General features: G+C 33.9%; 2 protein-coding genes across 7 annotated transcripts in view; one reads left to right on the top strand and one right to left on the bottom strand.

The window, feature by feature from the left end:
- The window catches only part of SLC24A5 (solute carrier family 24 member 5), a 28,553-nt gene extending 25,417 nt beyond the window's left edge, over positions 1-3,136 (top strand). The window contains exons 7-9 of the mRNA XM_044229566.1: positions 91-297; positions 2,190-2,291; positions 2,786-3,136. Coding sequence (XP_044085501.1) covers positions 91-297; positions 2,190-2,291; positions 2,786-3,108 — 632 coding nt within the window. The 3' untranslated portion in view covers positions 3,109-3,136. The remainder of the gene's footprint in view (positions 1-90; positions 298-2,189; positions 2,292-2,785) is intronic.
- Positions 1-18,100, bottom strand: part of MYEF2 (myelin expression factor 2) — a 41,136-nt gene that overhangs the window by 4,503 nt on the left and 18,533 nt on the right. For 2 of the 6 annotated variants that reach the window (XM_044229564.1, XM_044229559.1), the window contains 8 exons: positions 15,408-15,509; positions 13,822-13,872; positions 13,457-13,525; positions 13,118-13,216; positions 12,757-12,819; positions 10,762-10,970; positions 10,631-10,682; positions 715-3,838 (listed from right to left, as the gene is read on the bottom strand). In XM_044229564.1, the coding sequence (XP_044085499.1) occupies positions 3,675-3,838; positions 10,631-10,682; positions 10,762-10,970; positions 12,757-12,819; positions 13,118-13,216; positions 13,457-13,525; positions 13,822-13,872; positions 15,408-15,509 (809 nt within the window). In that variant the 3' untranslated portion in view covers positions 715-3,674. Of the gene's footprint in view, positions 1-714; positions 3,839-10,630; positions 10,683-10,761; positions 10,971-12,756; positions 12,820-13,117; positions 13,217-13,456; positions 13,526-13,821; positions 13,873-15,407; positions 15,510-18,100 lie in introns of those variants that run through there. The other 4 variants (XM_044229560.1, XM_044229561.1, XM_044229562.1 and 1 more) reach the window with 4 other exon arrangements.

Below are 18,100 nucleotides of genomic sequence, written 5' to 3'. Positions count from 1 at the left end.
AATTTATTTCAATATAGCTTTCTAAATGGACATTTCCAACTTAAGTGGCCATTAGAAAAAACTCAAAATCATTTGTTTTTCCCTCAACAGATCCACCAAGTGTTTTCAACATGCCTGAAGCCGACTTAAAAAGAATTTTTTGGGTACTATCCCTTCCTATTACTACCTTACTTTTTCTAACCATACCAGACTGTAGAAGAAAGTTTTGGAAAAATTACTTTGTAATAACATTTTTCATGTCAGCACTATGGATATCTGCATTTACATATATCCTGGTTTGGATGGTCACAATCACTGGTATGTATCTTTAGCATAAGAGCACAGTTTAAAAAGAAAATAATCAGTTTTATAGAAGAACAAACTGCATATACTCACAAAAAGTAATCTAGCTACAGAGGAAATTTCTCTCTCAGCAAAGACTAAAGAGATGTGCTACTTACAAAAAGATTAAATATTAATATACCAACAAGATCATTCAGGGTTTATAAGTTGCATATTACATATCAACTATATTCCCAATATTATACAGTCCAGAGTTACAAGCCACAGGATCTTCTTATAAATGAAATCAAATACACAGGATAGCTTTCTACTGTGCTAATAATTACAGCACATGATATGGGGTCCACAATATACTCTTTATATTGAATTTCATTCCATAATGAAAAATATAGCAAGAGGCCAGCATTTTGAGAAAATGATATATGCTCACTGTTTAACTGAAATGCACTTTATTTTGCTTTTTAATATGGACATATAAACAAACTATGAAATGGGTGAAAAGGGTATAAAATAAAATTTCAATTTAGGTTTCTACTATCTTCATGACTAGAATTTAAATATTACTGCTTGGCCATAATCCATTCTAGTCCCACAGGACTCCAGAAGAAAAAACTGAATATAAACATGGGGAAAAAAAAAATCAAGAAATTTCTCCCAAAAAGTTTAGCCCGAATGGACATATCAGAGGTGAGCAAACTACAGCCTATGTGACCAAGTGACCAGGTCTCCTGTTTTTGCTAATGAAGTTTTACTAAACATGATCATGCCCACTCATTTAATTCATTTATACGTTATCTACGGATGCTTTCACACTACAGTGGCCACGGTGAATAGCTGCAACAGAAACCATATAGCCTGCATAGCCTAAAGTAATCACTACGTAGCCCTTTACAAAAAAAAGCTGATCTCTGACTTTTCACAAATTAATATAGGACTTAGAATAGCATGCTAGCGAGAAAGCACTATTTTTTTTAATGAGAAAGATCAAAAAGTCCAATTAGCTTGCATATTAAATCTCTTCAAATTTTCTCAGCCAGAATATATTTCACACTAGGAAATCAGGAAAAGAACAAAATCAAGTAATAGATCATAAAACAGCCCCCAAGATGATAAATATTACTGTTATTTATGTACATATGAACTCCGGCAAACCAGTAACAAAAATTAACAACCAATTACAATTCCAATTTCAATATATAAAGCATGCAATAAACAGCTAAAGTTCTTTCAATTGACAATTTAAGAAAAAAAAAGATTCTAAAGTAAGTTTTCAATCACAACATTAGAAGAGCAGTTACATGTACCTTTTTTTAACTTCCCTCTGCTTGCTTCCCAAAATGAACACATATCTGAAAAATGTTGAACTGATACTGAATTTACCAGAACAGGAGCATGTTAGGAAGACTCCGAGTAGAACCCTATTTTGTTTTCCTTTGTTTAAGGTAGATCACCAAAGTACGTACAACTTAAAAAATGTATACCATGTAACACATTTACAGGTTAAAAATAGCTATAAACAATTTGCTTAATTCTGATCACTTTAAGAAAATAGTTTGAAAAGCAGAAAATGACCAATCTCATTAGCATATATTAAGCAATGGCCTTGATGAGATAACAGTGAACATCTAAACCTTCTGTAAGTATATCAGGTAGAGGAATTACTCCTTAGTAGAATTCTATTAAATATCTTTAGATATCTGCTATTAAAAATTTGTGCTACCTGGGCTACCCAATTTACCAATCTTATTCAAATATTTTGCTAGGTAAAATTTAAGTACATATTGGTTGTGAAATTTAAATGTGCCTATTTTCTTTTTGTTCAGGAAGGAAATATCTGAAGTAAATGCAGAGAATGGTTATTGAATTTGTAAGATTTGCAACTTGTAGTATATCTCTGTTAATTACAGGGGAAACATTAGAAATTCCAGATACAGTAATGGGCCTTACTTTATTAGCAGCAGGAACAAGTCTGCCAGACACGATTGCAAGTGTATTGGTTGCAAGAAAAGGTAAGAGCTAGGTCCCTCAAGCTGCAATGCCCATTCTACGAGGCTGGCTGAAATACTGAGCAAAGGTACCTTTAAAAATATTTATTTCCTCAGTTAACATACTTTGAAGAAAAAAAAAGAGTGACTCAAATAGAAGGGTTTACTATTTAATAGCAGAGTAACTTCACTAAATCTAATCCCCCAAATAATATTCATCTGAAATGTGCATCAAATTGTAATTAACCATATTAAATCAGAATGAAAAGCAACAAGTAATCTACAGACCTTATTGAAAAATGATTTAATAAATAAAGATAATTATTATTAAATAAATGTTAAGACTTTAAATACTAACCCCCAAATTAAAAAATACAAATTCAGTAAGACTTTTGCTCTAATATAACAATTTTCCAAAACCAACAAACAAAAAAGAATTTCCAGTGTTTTTTTTTATGAAGCTTATTAATAAAATACAGTATTGGTGTGCACATTTTAACAATATGCTTTTTTTGCAGGCAAAGGAGATATGGCTATGTCTAACATCATGGGATCCAATGTGTTTGATATGCTGTGCCTAGGTGTTCCATGGTTTATTAAAACTGCATTTATGAATGCATCAGCTCCTGTAGAAGTGAACAGCAGAGGACTAACTTACATAACCATCGCTCTCAACATATCAATTATTTTTCTTTTTTCAGCAGTTCACTTCAATGGCTGGAAACTAGACAGGAAGTTGGGAGCAGTCTGCCTGTTATTATACTTGGGACTTACCACATTATCAGTTCTATATGAACTTGGAATCATTGGAAATAATAAAATAAGGGGCTGTGGAGGTTAACATTAATAGTGTTATGTGGAAAATGTGAATGATGGGAGAGGGAAGAGAAAGAAAACTCCATTTCTTCATTTAAGTGAAATAAAAAATATCCTGAACTAAAACTTACAGTAATTCTTTATCACCAAAGAAAAGTAATTTAAGCCAACCAAAATCACATCCTAATTTGTCTGAGCCGTTTCTTTCAAGGACAATTACATATATAAAACGGAAGTTTTGAAAAAAATCATCTATGTTTTACCTTACAATAAGTTGATAAAAGCTGAGGAAACTTGAACAAACAAATCCCACTATGTAGTACTGAAAGTAACAACAAGAAAATGGCTTATTTCATTAAAAACAGTATAACCATTCATTTAAACTGAATGACTGACTTGCTGTCTTTAAAAACCCAAACTTGAGATTAACAAAAATCACAGTATATTTAACACTATACTGTTAAAAGCTGGTGGGAGTTTTAAAAGTTCATTTTTACAGCTTTTGTAAGCATACAGTATTACTAAAAAAATGACTTTTTACTAGGAGATTCAGCAAAACAGATGTAAGAATGTTCCAACCGTGGTTTGAAATTATGCATTACGATCCAAGCGAACATCGATTTCTCTGCCACTGATTTTTATGCCATTCATTATTCTGCAGGCTTTTTCAGCTGATTCTGGGGAGTCAAATCTGACCGTTCCACAGCCTTTTGACTTTCCGTTCTCCATTTTTATTTCTGCAAACATTACATGACCTGTAAAAGAAAAATTACAGAATTATTACTCAATTTAAACGGGTTTCATTTGACTGCACAGGTCTGAAATTCCTCACAGCCAATGAAAAGATAAATAACTGACTAAAAACATTAATGATTAAATAACATCATATAAACATTATTCTCATCATTTCATATTCTGATTATAAGGCAATTCATATAAAGTAATAAATATACACATATTAAAATACACAAAACAGGAATTAAACTTAATTAGTATTTAATATTTTATCAAAATAAAAAAATAAATAATTTATTTCTTATGTTAAATTCTTAGCTTCTGGGGGTGCCTGGGTGGCTCAGTTGGTTAAGTGACTGCCTTTGGCTCAGGTCATGATCCCAAGGTCCTGGGATCAAGCCCCGTGTCAGGCTCCCTGCTCAGGCTCCCTGCTTCTAACATCCCTCTTCTTCTGCCCCTCCCCCCAGCTTGGGCACGCATGCGTGCAAATACACTCTCTCAAATGAATAAAGACTTTAAAAAAAATTATTAGTTTCTGAAGTGAATTTTATAGCAATATGGCAAACTAGCACAAAAATGCCACCAAGTCACCATGCCCAATAACAAACTTATAAATTTAAACAAAATTAGTTTTAGAAAAAAATTGTCACTTTCTGCCCAATCTCCTTAATCTCTTTCTCTTTTATCCTCCTTTTCATTCCTTCATAACTGCAAATAGTAGCAACTGCCCAGAATTTTTATTTTTACTAGGCCACAAAGGGCCCCCGTAATTCTGCTTATCAACCACAGTGCAAAATCATCTATTTATTCAACATCACAATTTGAACTCCAGTGTTAAGAGTGGTACCAAATGGGCTATGGAAATAGGCATGGAAGAGGTATCAGATTTAAATCAATAAAAGTAAAAACAGTGATGGTCAGAACAATAAGAACCTCAGAGAAGCTTCGAAGAGGAGGAAGAAAACCAGACAACTGTTCCATATGTAGTTAGTATCATTGCTGACTCTAGAGACTGATATTTGAGTAAAACAGTATCATTCATCAAATTGTAAATGTCCATAAAAATCGACCATCCAAACTAGAACACTTTAGAGAGTTAAATTGAGTTATTAGTAATTATACACTAAATAACAGAGGCAAAGGGAGACTAGCCCCAGGCAAACTGGGATATATTATCACCTGATCCACAACAGGTAAGTTGTGTGCCTACTTACCATAATATTTCTTTTCCTTGATTATTACATAGTTGCCAAATTACCATTGGCTAATTTTAGCCTAGCAACCAACATACAAAGCCAACTATATTTAGTTCTATAAAGGGACTATAAAGGAAGAGGGGGACAATGAAAGCAAAAGGCTTATCAAAAAAATTGCTTAAGCCCTTTCCCAGGTGATAAGATCAACTTTAATCTCAATGCATGAGTAGAAAAATTTGTTTTCTGTTTAAATCTTGATCTGAATGCTTTCTTATTATGTACAACATCCTGGACCACTTTTCTACTTTAATTTTTTTTCATCCATTTCCCATCCCACCATTACTATATTTTTTTAAAGCAACTGCTGGTCAACTGCTCACCCACTCAATACTAATTAAATGGTCCAAGTTAATAAATGTCATAGCGAACCAAAACCATGATCTTGTAACCCAGGCTGGACAGCCTTTAACTGTTTCTAAAAGTTATAAAACAGACGAATCCCCCCCCCCAAAATTATATATTGTTTGGATCTACAACCTACAACTGGTTAAAACAAAAAACACAAAAATCACATTTTCTAATAAATAACATAAAATGAAACTTTAAAAAGCTTTAAAGATAGATGCAGAGCAATTTCCAGAATCCTCTTAATATCTTGAATGCTGGGACCTGAAAAAAAGAAGTTTAATTAAAGAAGCATACCTTGGTCAATGGCAGCATTGTACAGTGATTCCAAAGGAGATTGCGGAGAATTTTTAAGGGCTTTTAAAGTTAGAGGTTCCTCCTTATTCTACTTTTACCTTTTATAAAAACTTAGGGCTTTTCTTAATGTAAGCATCCCATCATAGATTTATTAGCAATAATACTAAGGTTCACTCAAGCAAGAAACCTTCAGAACTTCAAAGGAAAATACGTAATTACCTCGTGCAAAATCTGTCTCAATCTTTCAAGATAAGCTTCTCTCTCTTTTTTTCTTCTCTTAAACTGTATCTCTCAATTTAGGAATCAATACTCAGACCCCTAAATTCCTAAACTCACAATGACCTCACAGCATTTCAATTTGACAAGGTCTATCAGCCAAGATGGTTCAACATGCTTACAGTTGGGACACTTACGCTATAGAAAATGTCCTATAGAACTTGTGTTTCATGGTTAGGCTGTCCAAAAATCCCCACTAGGCACAGAACCAGAAAGAGTTGTGTGTTTTCTAAGTTTCTTCCTAATCCCACAAAAACACTGATTGAGATAACTTACTTTTCTAAAGCAATAATCGAGGAGAAAAAAAATTTTGTTTCAAAAAGTTAAAATCTGACTTCCCTGGTTATTTTTACATGCTCTTGAGGATTTTCTTAAATGACTTAAATATCTACTGATCTTGTATGATTCCACAAAAAGCAAAAATAGAATTGCTATTTTAACAACAGTATAGGACAATATAGTATGCAATGAGAAATCAGTACCACAGAATAATCAAACATGTTGCTGTTTCATGTACTAGTTATAAAAATGACCTAACCTGAAAAGAAAACTTTTCACTTTATTCAATCCAGCCTATTAATATTATCCTGTGGTATGATCTGGGAAATGTTGATATAAAAGCATATCTAAAAATACACAAAATTAAAAGCAGAAACAAGTGGTTCAATAAAATCTACTACCAAAGTGAAGTGTAACATAGAAACGAGAAAGAAAAGCAAAATCAAGTTCTACAAAAAGCCATAATTATGATATAAAGGACAAAAAACAAAGATTTAATGCTATCAATGAATGTTCTCCATGCATTATTTTTACTATTAAATTATTCCAGAGTTAAAATCCACTAGTCATGCTTGAAGCAGCATGTGCTTTAGTAAATAAAATCTACCACAAGTCTCTACTTTCTAGCCGGCTAACAAGCATACTGATCTAGAAAACCCCATAATGGAAATGTGTGAAACAAAGCTGTATTTGTTTACATGGTTTATAGGAAGAATAATTAAATGCGCTTTCCTTGCACTGCAGTTCTAAAATGTTATGGTACATCATCATACTGAGCTAGAAGGTCAAAGTATAGCTAAAGTGGACAGTAAATATGGGAGCAAGTTTGAAAGACTATCTATTTGACTCCATTAGCACAACTTAAACTAATGTGGTGTCCAATTCTGAATGAGTCAGTTAATTTATTTATACTCAGCCTTCTAAAAAATGCATGTCACTGAGGAATCACATAGGATAGGATAGATAGGATCTATTTTTATTAGTCACTTATTTCTCATATTGTTACATATTGGGATATCTGAACACATTTTCCCCTAAATTATAAAGGCTGAGGAAATGTACTGAAGGTAGTATAACCTAAAGTGCATTTTCTAGGGCCTTTGTATTTGCCCTATCAAGGACATTTAACCACTATATAGATGGTCCCAAATTATAATGGTTCAACTTACAATGTTTTGACATCATGATGGTACAACAGCAATACACAATAGAAACTGTACTTTGAATTTTGATCTTTTTCCAAGCTGATGATATGTGATATATGATACAGGGCAGAAGACACTGAACAGCAGCCCTCAGTAAGCCAGGCGATCACAAGGATAAACAATGCATACATTTATAACCATTGTGTACCCACCTAACCACTCTATTTTTCACTTTCACTGTAAGTATATAATCAATTATGTGAGATACTCAACACATTATAAAATAAGCTTTGGGTTAGAGGATTTTGCCCAACTGTAGGCTAATATTAAGTGTTCTGAGCATGTTTAAGGTAGGCTAGGTGAGGCGATGATGCTCAGTAGGTTAATAAGCATAGCTCCATTGTAAGTCGTGGAAGATCTGTATAGACATCTAATAAGCAAACTGCTTGCTGGTGAGCCACCAATGGGCAGATATTGCCTAGGGAAGCTGCTTGGACTACCACAAGACTCTTACTAAGAAGCAACCAAGCAAAAAAAAAAAAAAGAAGCAACCAAGCATATATACTTACTCACTTAGGGCTCAAGGGAGAAAAAAAAAAAACAACAAAAACCTGCCTTTTGCTGTTAAAGAGATCATTACTGACTGCAGCAGGTTAAAAAGAAACTCCCCATACTAACAAAGAAAAACCTTTCTAAGATTTGAAAATAAATAAATAAAAGAACGTGGCAGAAAAATAAAGATGGTTCAGTTCATACAAGCCAGATAATTTCCATAGCTGTCAATAGCTGAATACTAAATTCCATATTACCATAACTTATTTTCTTTCCCATCAATGTAGTTCAAGGTTAAAAACAGGAAGAAGACAAGGAATTTTTTTTTAATTAATTTATTTATTTATTTGAGAGAGAGAGCATGAGAAGCAGGAAGGAAGGTCAGAGGGAGAAGCAGACTCCCCATGGAGCTGGGAGCCCGATGCGGGACTCGATCCCAGGACTCCGGAACCGTGACCTGAGCCAAAGGCGGTTGCTTAACCAACTGAGCCACCCAGGCGCCCCAAGGAATTATTTTTTTTAAAGATTTTATTTATTTATTTGACAGAGAGAGATCACGAGTAGGCAGAGAGAAAGAGAGAGAGAGAGAGGAGGAAGCAGGCTCCCTGCCCTGCAGAAAGCCCAATGCGGACTCGATCCCAGGACCCTGGGATCATGCCCCAAGCCAAAGGCAGAGGCTCAACCCACTGAGCCACCCAGGCGCCCCAAGGAATTATTTAAATATGGTATTACCTTAATATAAATCTAAAAGTCAGAAGCTCTTACAATAGAATTGAGAAAAACAGGGCGCCTGGGTGGCTCAGTCGTTAAGCATCTGCCTTTGGCTCAGGGCATGATCCCAGGGTTCTGGGATTGAAAAATGGCATATATCTCATTTGGAGATTTTTTTCCTACCGAAACTATCACAGAGATCATCTATACCTGCTGCCACTGTTCCTCATTTGACATATTTCACAAGGCCCTAATATATTCATTCCTCTTCAGTCTATGTGATTCATTGCCAAATGCCACTTACTTGTTCTGGTAGACTTCTTACTTCTACATATATTTCCAACTCTGCAAAACTGTTACAATTCTACTTTCTCTTAGTGGTACCTATTTAGTAGTTAACTCATTTTCAACAATTTTTTTACAATAAAAAAAAAAAATCAAGTTTCTCTTCTTTGAATAAAATATAAATGAAATACAAAAAAAAAAAAAAAAAATCCACAAACGGGAGTCCCACGAACATCCTAAACAGATTTACACTGTATGTCCTTTGAGGGCAAGAGGGATAATGTCTTTCTTTGTTCACATTTCTAATTCTAATGATAATCAACTGTCAAAAATACAGTATTTGTAGATTTATTCAATGATTAAAAACTGAATAAATGAATAAGATTTGCTCAGAGTGTTTAACTCACTCATAAACCCTTAACAAACTATTACTATATATACTAAGGGGGTGAAAAATGTTAGACTAAAAATGACAGTTCTTCCATCAAGAGCCTCCATCTAGGAGGGAAGAAAACATGTGAGCACATTATTATCACAGAGTCGGGTATATATAAAGTATTCTGAGAACAGAGCAGATGACAGCCACGTGATCACTTTGATCACAACTAAAGTTATTCCCCTCATGATCTCAAAAAATTAAAGATATATTCCAAATACACCTAACTTTCCATGAACTCTCAGAAACTGAATGTCCCTTTTCATCACTATATGCCACCTCTATAACTTACCATTATGATTATAGTCTCTGGGATACAATGCAATAGCAGAAAAGTACTGGCAGAAAATCTGCTTATGTTGTTCCACTCACACTAATTCTCTCATCATCTAAAAAAAAAAAGGCCTTGGGACGCTTAGGTGCCTTAGTCATTAAGTGTCGGCCTTTGGCTCAGGTCATGATCCCAGGTTTCTGGAATCGAGCCCCACATCGGGCTTCCTGCTCAACAGGAAGTCTGCTTCTGCCTCTCCCACTCCCCCTGCTTGTGTTCTCTCTCTCACAATGTCTCTCTCTGTAAAATAAATAAACAAAAGCTTAAAAAAAAAAAAAAAGCCCTCTTCTAAAGTAAGAAGACCTACAGGACTAATGAACACAGTAAGGTTGTATAGACAGCATCATCACAGCCAAGAATAGTTTATGAAAAAACTAGAAAGGCCACCAGAATATACCTGTCTAAGGAATTCCTTAGCTATCAACTAAGTTTCCTGTGTCCTATAGGTAATAGAGTATGCAGAATAGGTATCATCTGTTAACTCCACATCATTTGGATGTCAGCATTTTAGGGTCATGTTGACAATGTACTGCACTACACTACAAACAAGGAAATAAATACACCCTTCATTAATATTTCCCACAGAGAAAAAAAAAGTTTTTAAATGCAAGCAATGATGATATACTAACCTTTTAAAAATCAGGTAATAAAACAAGCCCTTTCTTTATCCACAGAAGACAAAAACAGGCTCTACTCTAAATCTTGTTATTTAGTAGTGATTTGCCCTGCTCTATGTCAGAGGACAACAGAGTAATTTATTTGAAGTAGAAGTAGACCTGTCGTACTATCCAGGAACAAACATCCGAACAGGTAAGGTCTAAATACAATGTTTAAAAGTTTAAAATCAGTTTTCCCTCCATAATTAATATTAACATGTCTGCAGTCATTAGCATACTTACCACACTGACTGAATTTCTCTTTTAGTTTCTGCCAAGTCAAGTCAAAAGGCAGCTAGAATGAAAAAAGGTATTAGTAACAGATATACAAAGAAAAAAAAAATTTTAAGTATCCTTTACATTTAGTTGCTTACATTTCTGACAAATATCTGGTTGCCTTTGGAGCCTATTCTTTCTCTTATTCCGCTTCCCATTGGACCAGATAGAAATCCTCGATCCATATCGATGCTCCTTTCCAGTATGGCTCCTATACCTGGTCCCATTCTATCAAAGCTGGAGCTCATCCGGTCCAGTCCCATCCCCATTCCTCCAGTCACACTGTTCATGCCACCCATGCCACCACCTAGATTTCAAGAAGGGAAGGGGGGGGGATTTGGGAATTTGGGTGTTTTTGTTTTAAAAACAGAAGAAAAAGGAGAAAGAAGAGGGAAAAAGGAGGGAGAGAATCATTTTTGACAAAGAAAGGGAGAGAAAAATTAATTCATTTATATAATTAGATCATATACAAACATAAAATCATTTTCTTATACACAACAGAAAAATCTTCCAAGAAACAATATAATTTGATGTACATCCAGTTAGTTGACTGTTAATGGCTAACTGAATCTCATTCTAGCCACTACACAAATACATTATACCTATATACTTCTATAAAATTATATTCTGATCATAAAATACATCATATAAGTTATACAAATTCTCTGCCAAATATTTGATCCATTAATGGGATGTGAGTTTTTATCATTTTTCTTTAATAATACCATGTTTAATAAATGCAAGAACAAAGATATATGAAGTGAATTCAAATTCCCAACCCCTTTCCCCCCCCATCTGCCTTGCCCTGCTATTACAACTCCAATGCATTAACTGTTGATCTCATCATACTCTCCCATATAATATTCTTTTCACCTCAGTATCTTCTGTTTTACATGCAATTTCTCTTTCATATCAATTCAATATGCAATAACCACAGAAAAACCTAACTTTTAATCTCAATATTATATAGATCTTAAGGAGATAACAAAAAATAGAATCATATGCCTTTGGCCAGAGCTTGAGAATTTAACTCACAGTGCATACCTAATTCATTCTTATGCACTGAGTCCCCTTTAATTAATTCCAATCCTATTCATTCTCAAAATTCATCTTTTTTTCTTGTACTTAATATCCCCATACACAGAAATTCTAAAAATTAACATCACCTTCAAATTGACTTTCTATGAATAACAAATATAAAGCTCGGGAAACAGAAGTATGAACATTGAGGTAAAAAACGAAGGTAGGGAAGTTATTACGATTAATGAGAAGATGACCAAGGCTAAAAAAAATAATGAAAGGGAATGAGAAGCAAGGTACAATGGAAGTAAATATCTTTAGCTAACAGGATTTTACTAAAGTTCAAGTAGGCTATATTTCCTATTTTTGTGAGATTTCAATCAATTAAAGGAATTCAGTTAAGTATGGAGAGCTCACAAAGACATGGCTCAGTAAGCAACAGAGATAAAAAACTGAGCAATGTCTTAAGACCTAATATAAGGCCTCAAATGTAGTAGTGGAAACAGATGGAAGACATGGGGCATTGCCCAGTTTTGCAACTACTCTTGATTCTGTCACAGGAGAAGTTTAAGAGGAGAGGAAATAAGCATCTCTTTCAACCTTAGCCTTCAACCTCAGGAAGTCTCTAGAGGTGTTATAACTAGGGCGATTCACCTGCATCTACCAAAAGACACAAGATGTTCACAGATGAAATAAGCTAGTCACCAACCAGCAACTGTAGACAATAGGCAAGGAAACAAAGTTGGTGCTAAAGCAAAAGTTGCTCCTGACATGTGATCACAGAAATCCCCAGATTCCTTAGTTGGAATGGAGCTTCTTGGATTAGCTGACAATTAACACATACTCCGGTGTTAGTTTAGAAATGTCAAAGAAGTAAAATTCAAAGTTAGTTTACAAATTTCAAACAGTGATCAAACAGAAAAGCTCAGTAAATATTAAAATTTCTCTAAATTATGACAAGACATATTAACACATAAGAACAAAGTATTACTATACTACAATAACTACTCTTGCAAAATCTTTTGCAAGCACTCAAATATTACTGAATAAATTCTAGTAAAATTTAAACCTACTTATTCCAGATCCTACTGGACCCATGTTAGAAGCTCCTATTCTTCCTGCAATCATTGCACTGCCTAAACAAGGATGGAAAGATAATATACTAATTAATTTGAATAATCATATTTTAAAATTCCCAAGGTACTATGCTTTCAGATGTACAGTAACCAAAAAACTCTATGTCTTCTAGAAATAGGATTCAAATACATAACATACTGAAATAGCAAGCAAGTACATTAAAATACCTAAAGTGTTTTTCATCAAGTAATAAATTACGTGAAACATAAATTTCCAACTGTTCACAAAAAAAAGGGAAACAGACTTTGAAAAATATGACCTACAAAATGAAAAGGAGAAATATGCAGCCAGTCCTACCAAGTCTACCAAAGGAATCTCCAAAGCCTCGATTTATTCCAATATCACCACGTCCAAAATCTCTCTCCATGCTACTAGTCATCGCACCACGGTATAGCTCTGAAACGATTATGCAACAAATTAACCCTTCTTCAAATGCTTCAGTACACGGTAATCTATTTAGGAAAATTTTGAAACTAAACTGAAAAGACAGCAAAAGTCACAAAAACAAAAAAGTCTGTGATTTACCAACTTACCTCACATGCCATATAATATCCCAGTCCCGTCATGCCTGTCCTATTCCCTATGCCCATATGCCCTCCGAAGACCTCTACAGTACCCATTCCTACATTTACCTACCTCCCATTCGGCCAACTCCTCCAAATCCTCCCATGCTATTCATTGCTTCCAGACCACCAAACCCAATTCCTATGGAATAAAGATTAATTTTGAGATCCGACTGTCAGTTAGAGAGCTGAAAGGTACATTTTGTAAATGTTGGTTTCATCAGTAAGCTCTTCATTCACCCTACCTTGTCCAAGGGGCTTCTTAACACATCCATTTCCATATCCCTTAAGTATGTACCAGGCTCAATCTCTGCTAGCAGTCTTTAGGTGTGAGCCAACAATAAACCATGACTTTTTTTTCCTTGGAATTCTCAACACAGCTTCTAATTTACTAAAAATGGTGATGGGTACATACAAAAAACGAATGCTTATACATACCTCCTCCAATTCTATTCATTCCTCCAAAACCTGGACCATCCATTCCCATACCTCAAATAAAATACACAGTATGTACGTTCAGTCAATCTTATTTTTATGACTAAAGAATGACATAACGCAATACAGCAAAAGATACCACTGGTCTAGTCATGACGGAATGCTAGAGAAGCAGTGGAACACAGGTGGCATGTGTGCTATGCCACATCAGCTATCTAATCATGAGTCTTCAAAAAGGCCTCTATGAATATTTATTGAATGAGAAAACAAAATTCACTGGTCACACTATCATATTCAAGCAGAGAATATCTAGGACCAGGTAATTGCTCTCCCTTTTTTTTCAACACACACACACACACACAAACACAAATATCACCACAACAGATTTAGAGATCACGTTAGAAAGTAAGGACTCTTTACATGGCAGCTAAGGGAGCAATAAAAAACTAAGAATAAAAAAGCATGTATTTAGGAGGGCAGAGGGCCTAAGAGTAAGGAACAAAGTTTCTATCTCTTTGGGTCAGAATGATTTCTGTAGCTACCCTAATAATTTAAAAGTTTAACTATAGCATCTCAGCAAAAACAGGAATCTGATACCATTTATTAGTCCATCAATTAAGACACAGTTTTCAAAGTACAGTCTGGGTCTAATAAGTCAAAATTATTTCATTCAAACATAACATTAAGATAATATTTGACCAGGGCGCCTGGGTGGCTCAGTGGGTTAAGATAATATTTGACTGTTTTACTCTCATTCTCTCATGAATATAAGATCCAATTTCCCAGAAACTACATGATGTTTGATACTATAACAAACTAAATGCAGGAGACACAAGAACATGGCTATCTTGCATTAAGCCAAACATTATAGAGATGTACAAAAAGGTAAAACAATGCCACTCTCTATTTTTTTTGTATTGGAAAAGACAACTTAGCTTCTTTAAAATTATATTTATGTTAACACAAGTTTATTACTGTTATCTTAAATACATAAGTAGTTTTAAACTTCTAAGTTTTAATTTCTAATCAGTAAATACCAACAAACATAACTACATAACTACATAAACAAAACAAAACGTAATACATAAACAAAAGCACTTTGGGATCCTCAACAAATTTTGAGAGTAAAAGAATCCTGAAACCACAAAGTATAAAAACTAATCTTCAAAGACAAACTATAAATTAGTCCAGGTGAAGAGCCAAACAGCTATTTGAAGAGCTACCGTCCCAGCTATACCTTTCAATTTAACCTGCTTATAAGAGGGAAGCATTTCAGTCATATACAAATATTGTATAACCATGATACATACACAAAGCACTACATTTAAACATTCTCCTTCTGCCTTACAGACATTTTAAAATCCAAAGTGCTAAAAGGCTAGGTACAACACAACTGGCCCCAGAGGAAGCTGACTGACCTCTGCTCAGCCTTTTTCATGTTCTCTGCTCTCAAGGTTTCATTCTTTTATCAGACTGAATGACATTCTAAATGCTCAACTATAAAACAGAGTCCTTTGAACATTATTACAAACTAGTAAATGTAAGCTTTGTAATCCAGCAAAAAGAAATAAGAATGTGAGAATACTCACCACTTGGACCTAAATTTCCCATTACACCACCTATGTTCAACTGGCTGGCACTAATAGGCTGTCCACCTGGACCAAGTCCCATTCCAATGCCTCCAAGACCACCTAAAACATAAATAAGAATAGTACTCACCCATATATAATTAACTAACTGGCACTTAGTAAATGTGTTAAAGCTAGATGCCTGTAGTAATACTTCCAAAACTTTGCTAATTTGCAAATAAGAGCACTGGTTCTTCTTTTTATCAGAATGCAGCACACTGAAGCGTCACTATAATACCATTTATTAATGAGAAGTGTTTTATGAAGCAGCCCCATCTTATATCCTAGGTTCAAGGAATACTAAAAAGGACTAATGAAATACCAAGAGGATTTTGAATAACATTATATACCTTAAAAATGGTATATATATCTGAAAATGAGAAGTTGCTCAAATTTATAGAACCACTTAAAATACAAGAATTACGTTTAAGATGCATTAAATCAAACTAAAGTCAACAACAATGATAACATAATACTGAATAAAACAAACATTACATTACTTGGTTTGTCCATGACATATTTATTGACATTTATATGGCAACCTTAAGTGTTTTCACATCTATTTTCCATAGAGGAGGAAATGTTTGAAACCTTAAGTTACTTGTATAATGCCATTTTAGCTATGTAATTGAGCTAGGACTAGAATTTAAGTTTTGTCTTTAAATCCAATATTCTTTTTACTACCTCTCTTAAACTAAATTTGTTGAAAATAGACTTTAAGAAGTTAATTTGATGACCTTAAAGACTTAATATTTGAGTGGGAACTATTTTATTCTACTAAATCTGAGTATGACTTTAAAGTTCTTGCTAGCAATGTAGCAATTAAATGGTAGAGGCTGAGAAAATTATATACCATATATAGTTTTCCAATACATATTTTTCAATACATACAGAAGCATGTTGTGTTAAGTTGGAAAGATTAATGTGATCTGGTAAGAGAAAATATTTTTCAACTCAGTTCCCAAAAATGGTCTAACTGAAAGCAATAGCACACTTGACTATCAGTAATGCTCATGTCTATGCCTAAAACTCATACTTTCATTTGATATCATTCTTTATTAAAAGGAACCAGGACTCCTTGAAACTAGACCAATTCCATGTCTCTGGGACCAAAAAAAAAACCACCAAAAAACAAAACCTTCCCAGATCTGGGAAATCATGCTTTTACCAAAAGTAAGAGTATCAGCAGCACAGGAAATGAGAAGGCTCCCACCTGACAAAGTTACAATAATTTGAGCAAAAGAAGAGAAGGGAAAAAGGACATTAGTAATGATTAACTAGAACAAACTGATTCTGTTAAAGTCTATGAATTCAGGGCGCCTGGGTGGCTCAGTGGGTTAAAGCCTCTGCCTTCAGCTCAGGTCATGGTCTGAGGGTCTTGGGATCAAGCCCCACATCGGGCTTTCTGCTCAGCAGGGAGCCTGCTTCCCCCTCTTGCTCTGCCTGACTCTCTGCCAATTTGTGATCTGTCAAATAAATAAATAAAATCTTAAAAAAAAATAAAGTCTATGAATTCATATTATATCTCAAGAAAGAAGAATATATAAAAATGTAAATCTCAAAAAAAAACAGATAAAGAAGTCGTCTGAGGATTTTTTTTTTAATATAAATAAATAGAAGAGTACTAATAGTGGAAAGTAAACCAGAAGTCCCTGCAGAAAGCCAGGCAGGATCTTGGAAGATGAAAAGTAGTAAGTGATAAATTTGGTTGAGGGAGGAAAAGACTGCCCTTATCTTATAAAGAGAGAAAAGACGATATTCAAAGACACATGAGCTGAGAATTTTCCAGAAATTACCAAAAAACCTTGAATTCTCATATTGTGAAAGCTCAATAAAAAGTAATTCATACCCACACTGTAGAAAACTATACACAAAAGACAAATATCTTAAAATCAGCTACATGAAGAACAAAGATTAACCAAAAAGAAAGGACATTTCAACTGATAGCTGGCTTAAAATAACAACAATGGAAGCCAAAAGACTGGGATATTTTCAAAGTGCTGAGACAAAATAACTATCAATCTTAAACTGCAAACCAATAAAACTATCTTTGAAGATATTTATGGAGTATCCAAAATTAAGACAATTTACTAACAACAGATCCTCATTGAAAGAGTTTTTAAAATATCTTTCAGGAGAAAAAAAATTAGTGCCAGGGTAAAAGCAGAAAAAGGCAAGGTTAAAAAAAAAAGGTAAGTAATAGTAATGTCTAATTTGTGAGACTGAAAAAAAATACATACAACTAAGACAATGAGCAATAATACATAATTCAGTAGAAGAGTGATCAGAACTAAAACATTCAAAGGAAAAAAAAAACATTCAAAGGGCACTCCATTATTGAATAAACAAATAATTACATTAACTTCAGACTGTGTATTGCTATATTAAAAATCCAGGATAATCACTAGATGAGAAAGCAAGATGGGAGAAAAATATTTGTAAAAAAAAAAAACAGAAAAACAGAATACAAAATAAGATAATGGGCATTAATCCAAATAAATCAATAAATGTGAATAAATAAAACAAAGCTCTTGTTATCTACATTAATATTAGATAACACTTAGCTAGTAAAGATAAAAATCAATTTAAAATGATAAAATTTTACACTGATCTCTGTCAAATAAATAAATAAAATCTTTAAAAAATAAAATAAA

This window comes from Neovison vison, chromosome 13, assembly GCF_020171115.1.
Source record: "Neovison vison isolate M4711 chromosome 13, ASM_NN_V1, whole genome shotgun sequence".
In the NCBI taxonomy this organism is placed as follows: domain Eukaryota; kingdom Metazoa; phylum Chordata; class Mammalia; order Carnivora; family Mustelidae; genus Neogale; species Neogale vison.
The sequence above is the reverse complement of the archived record's forward strand: the minus strand, read 5'-3'. Positions and strand labels throughout refer to the sequence as shown.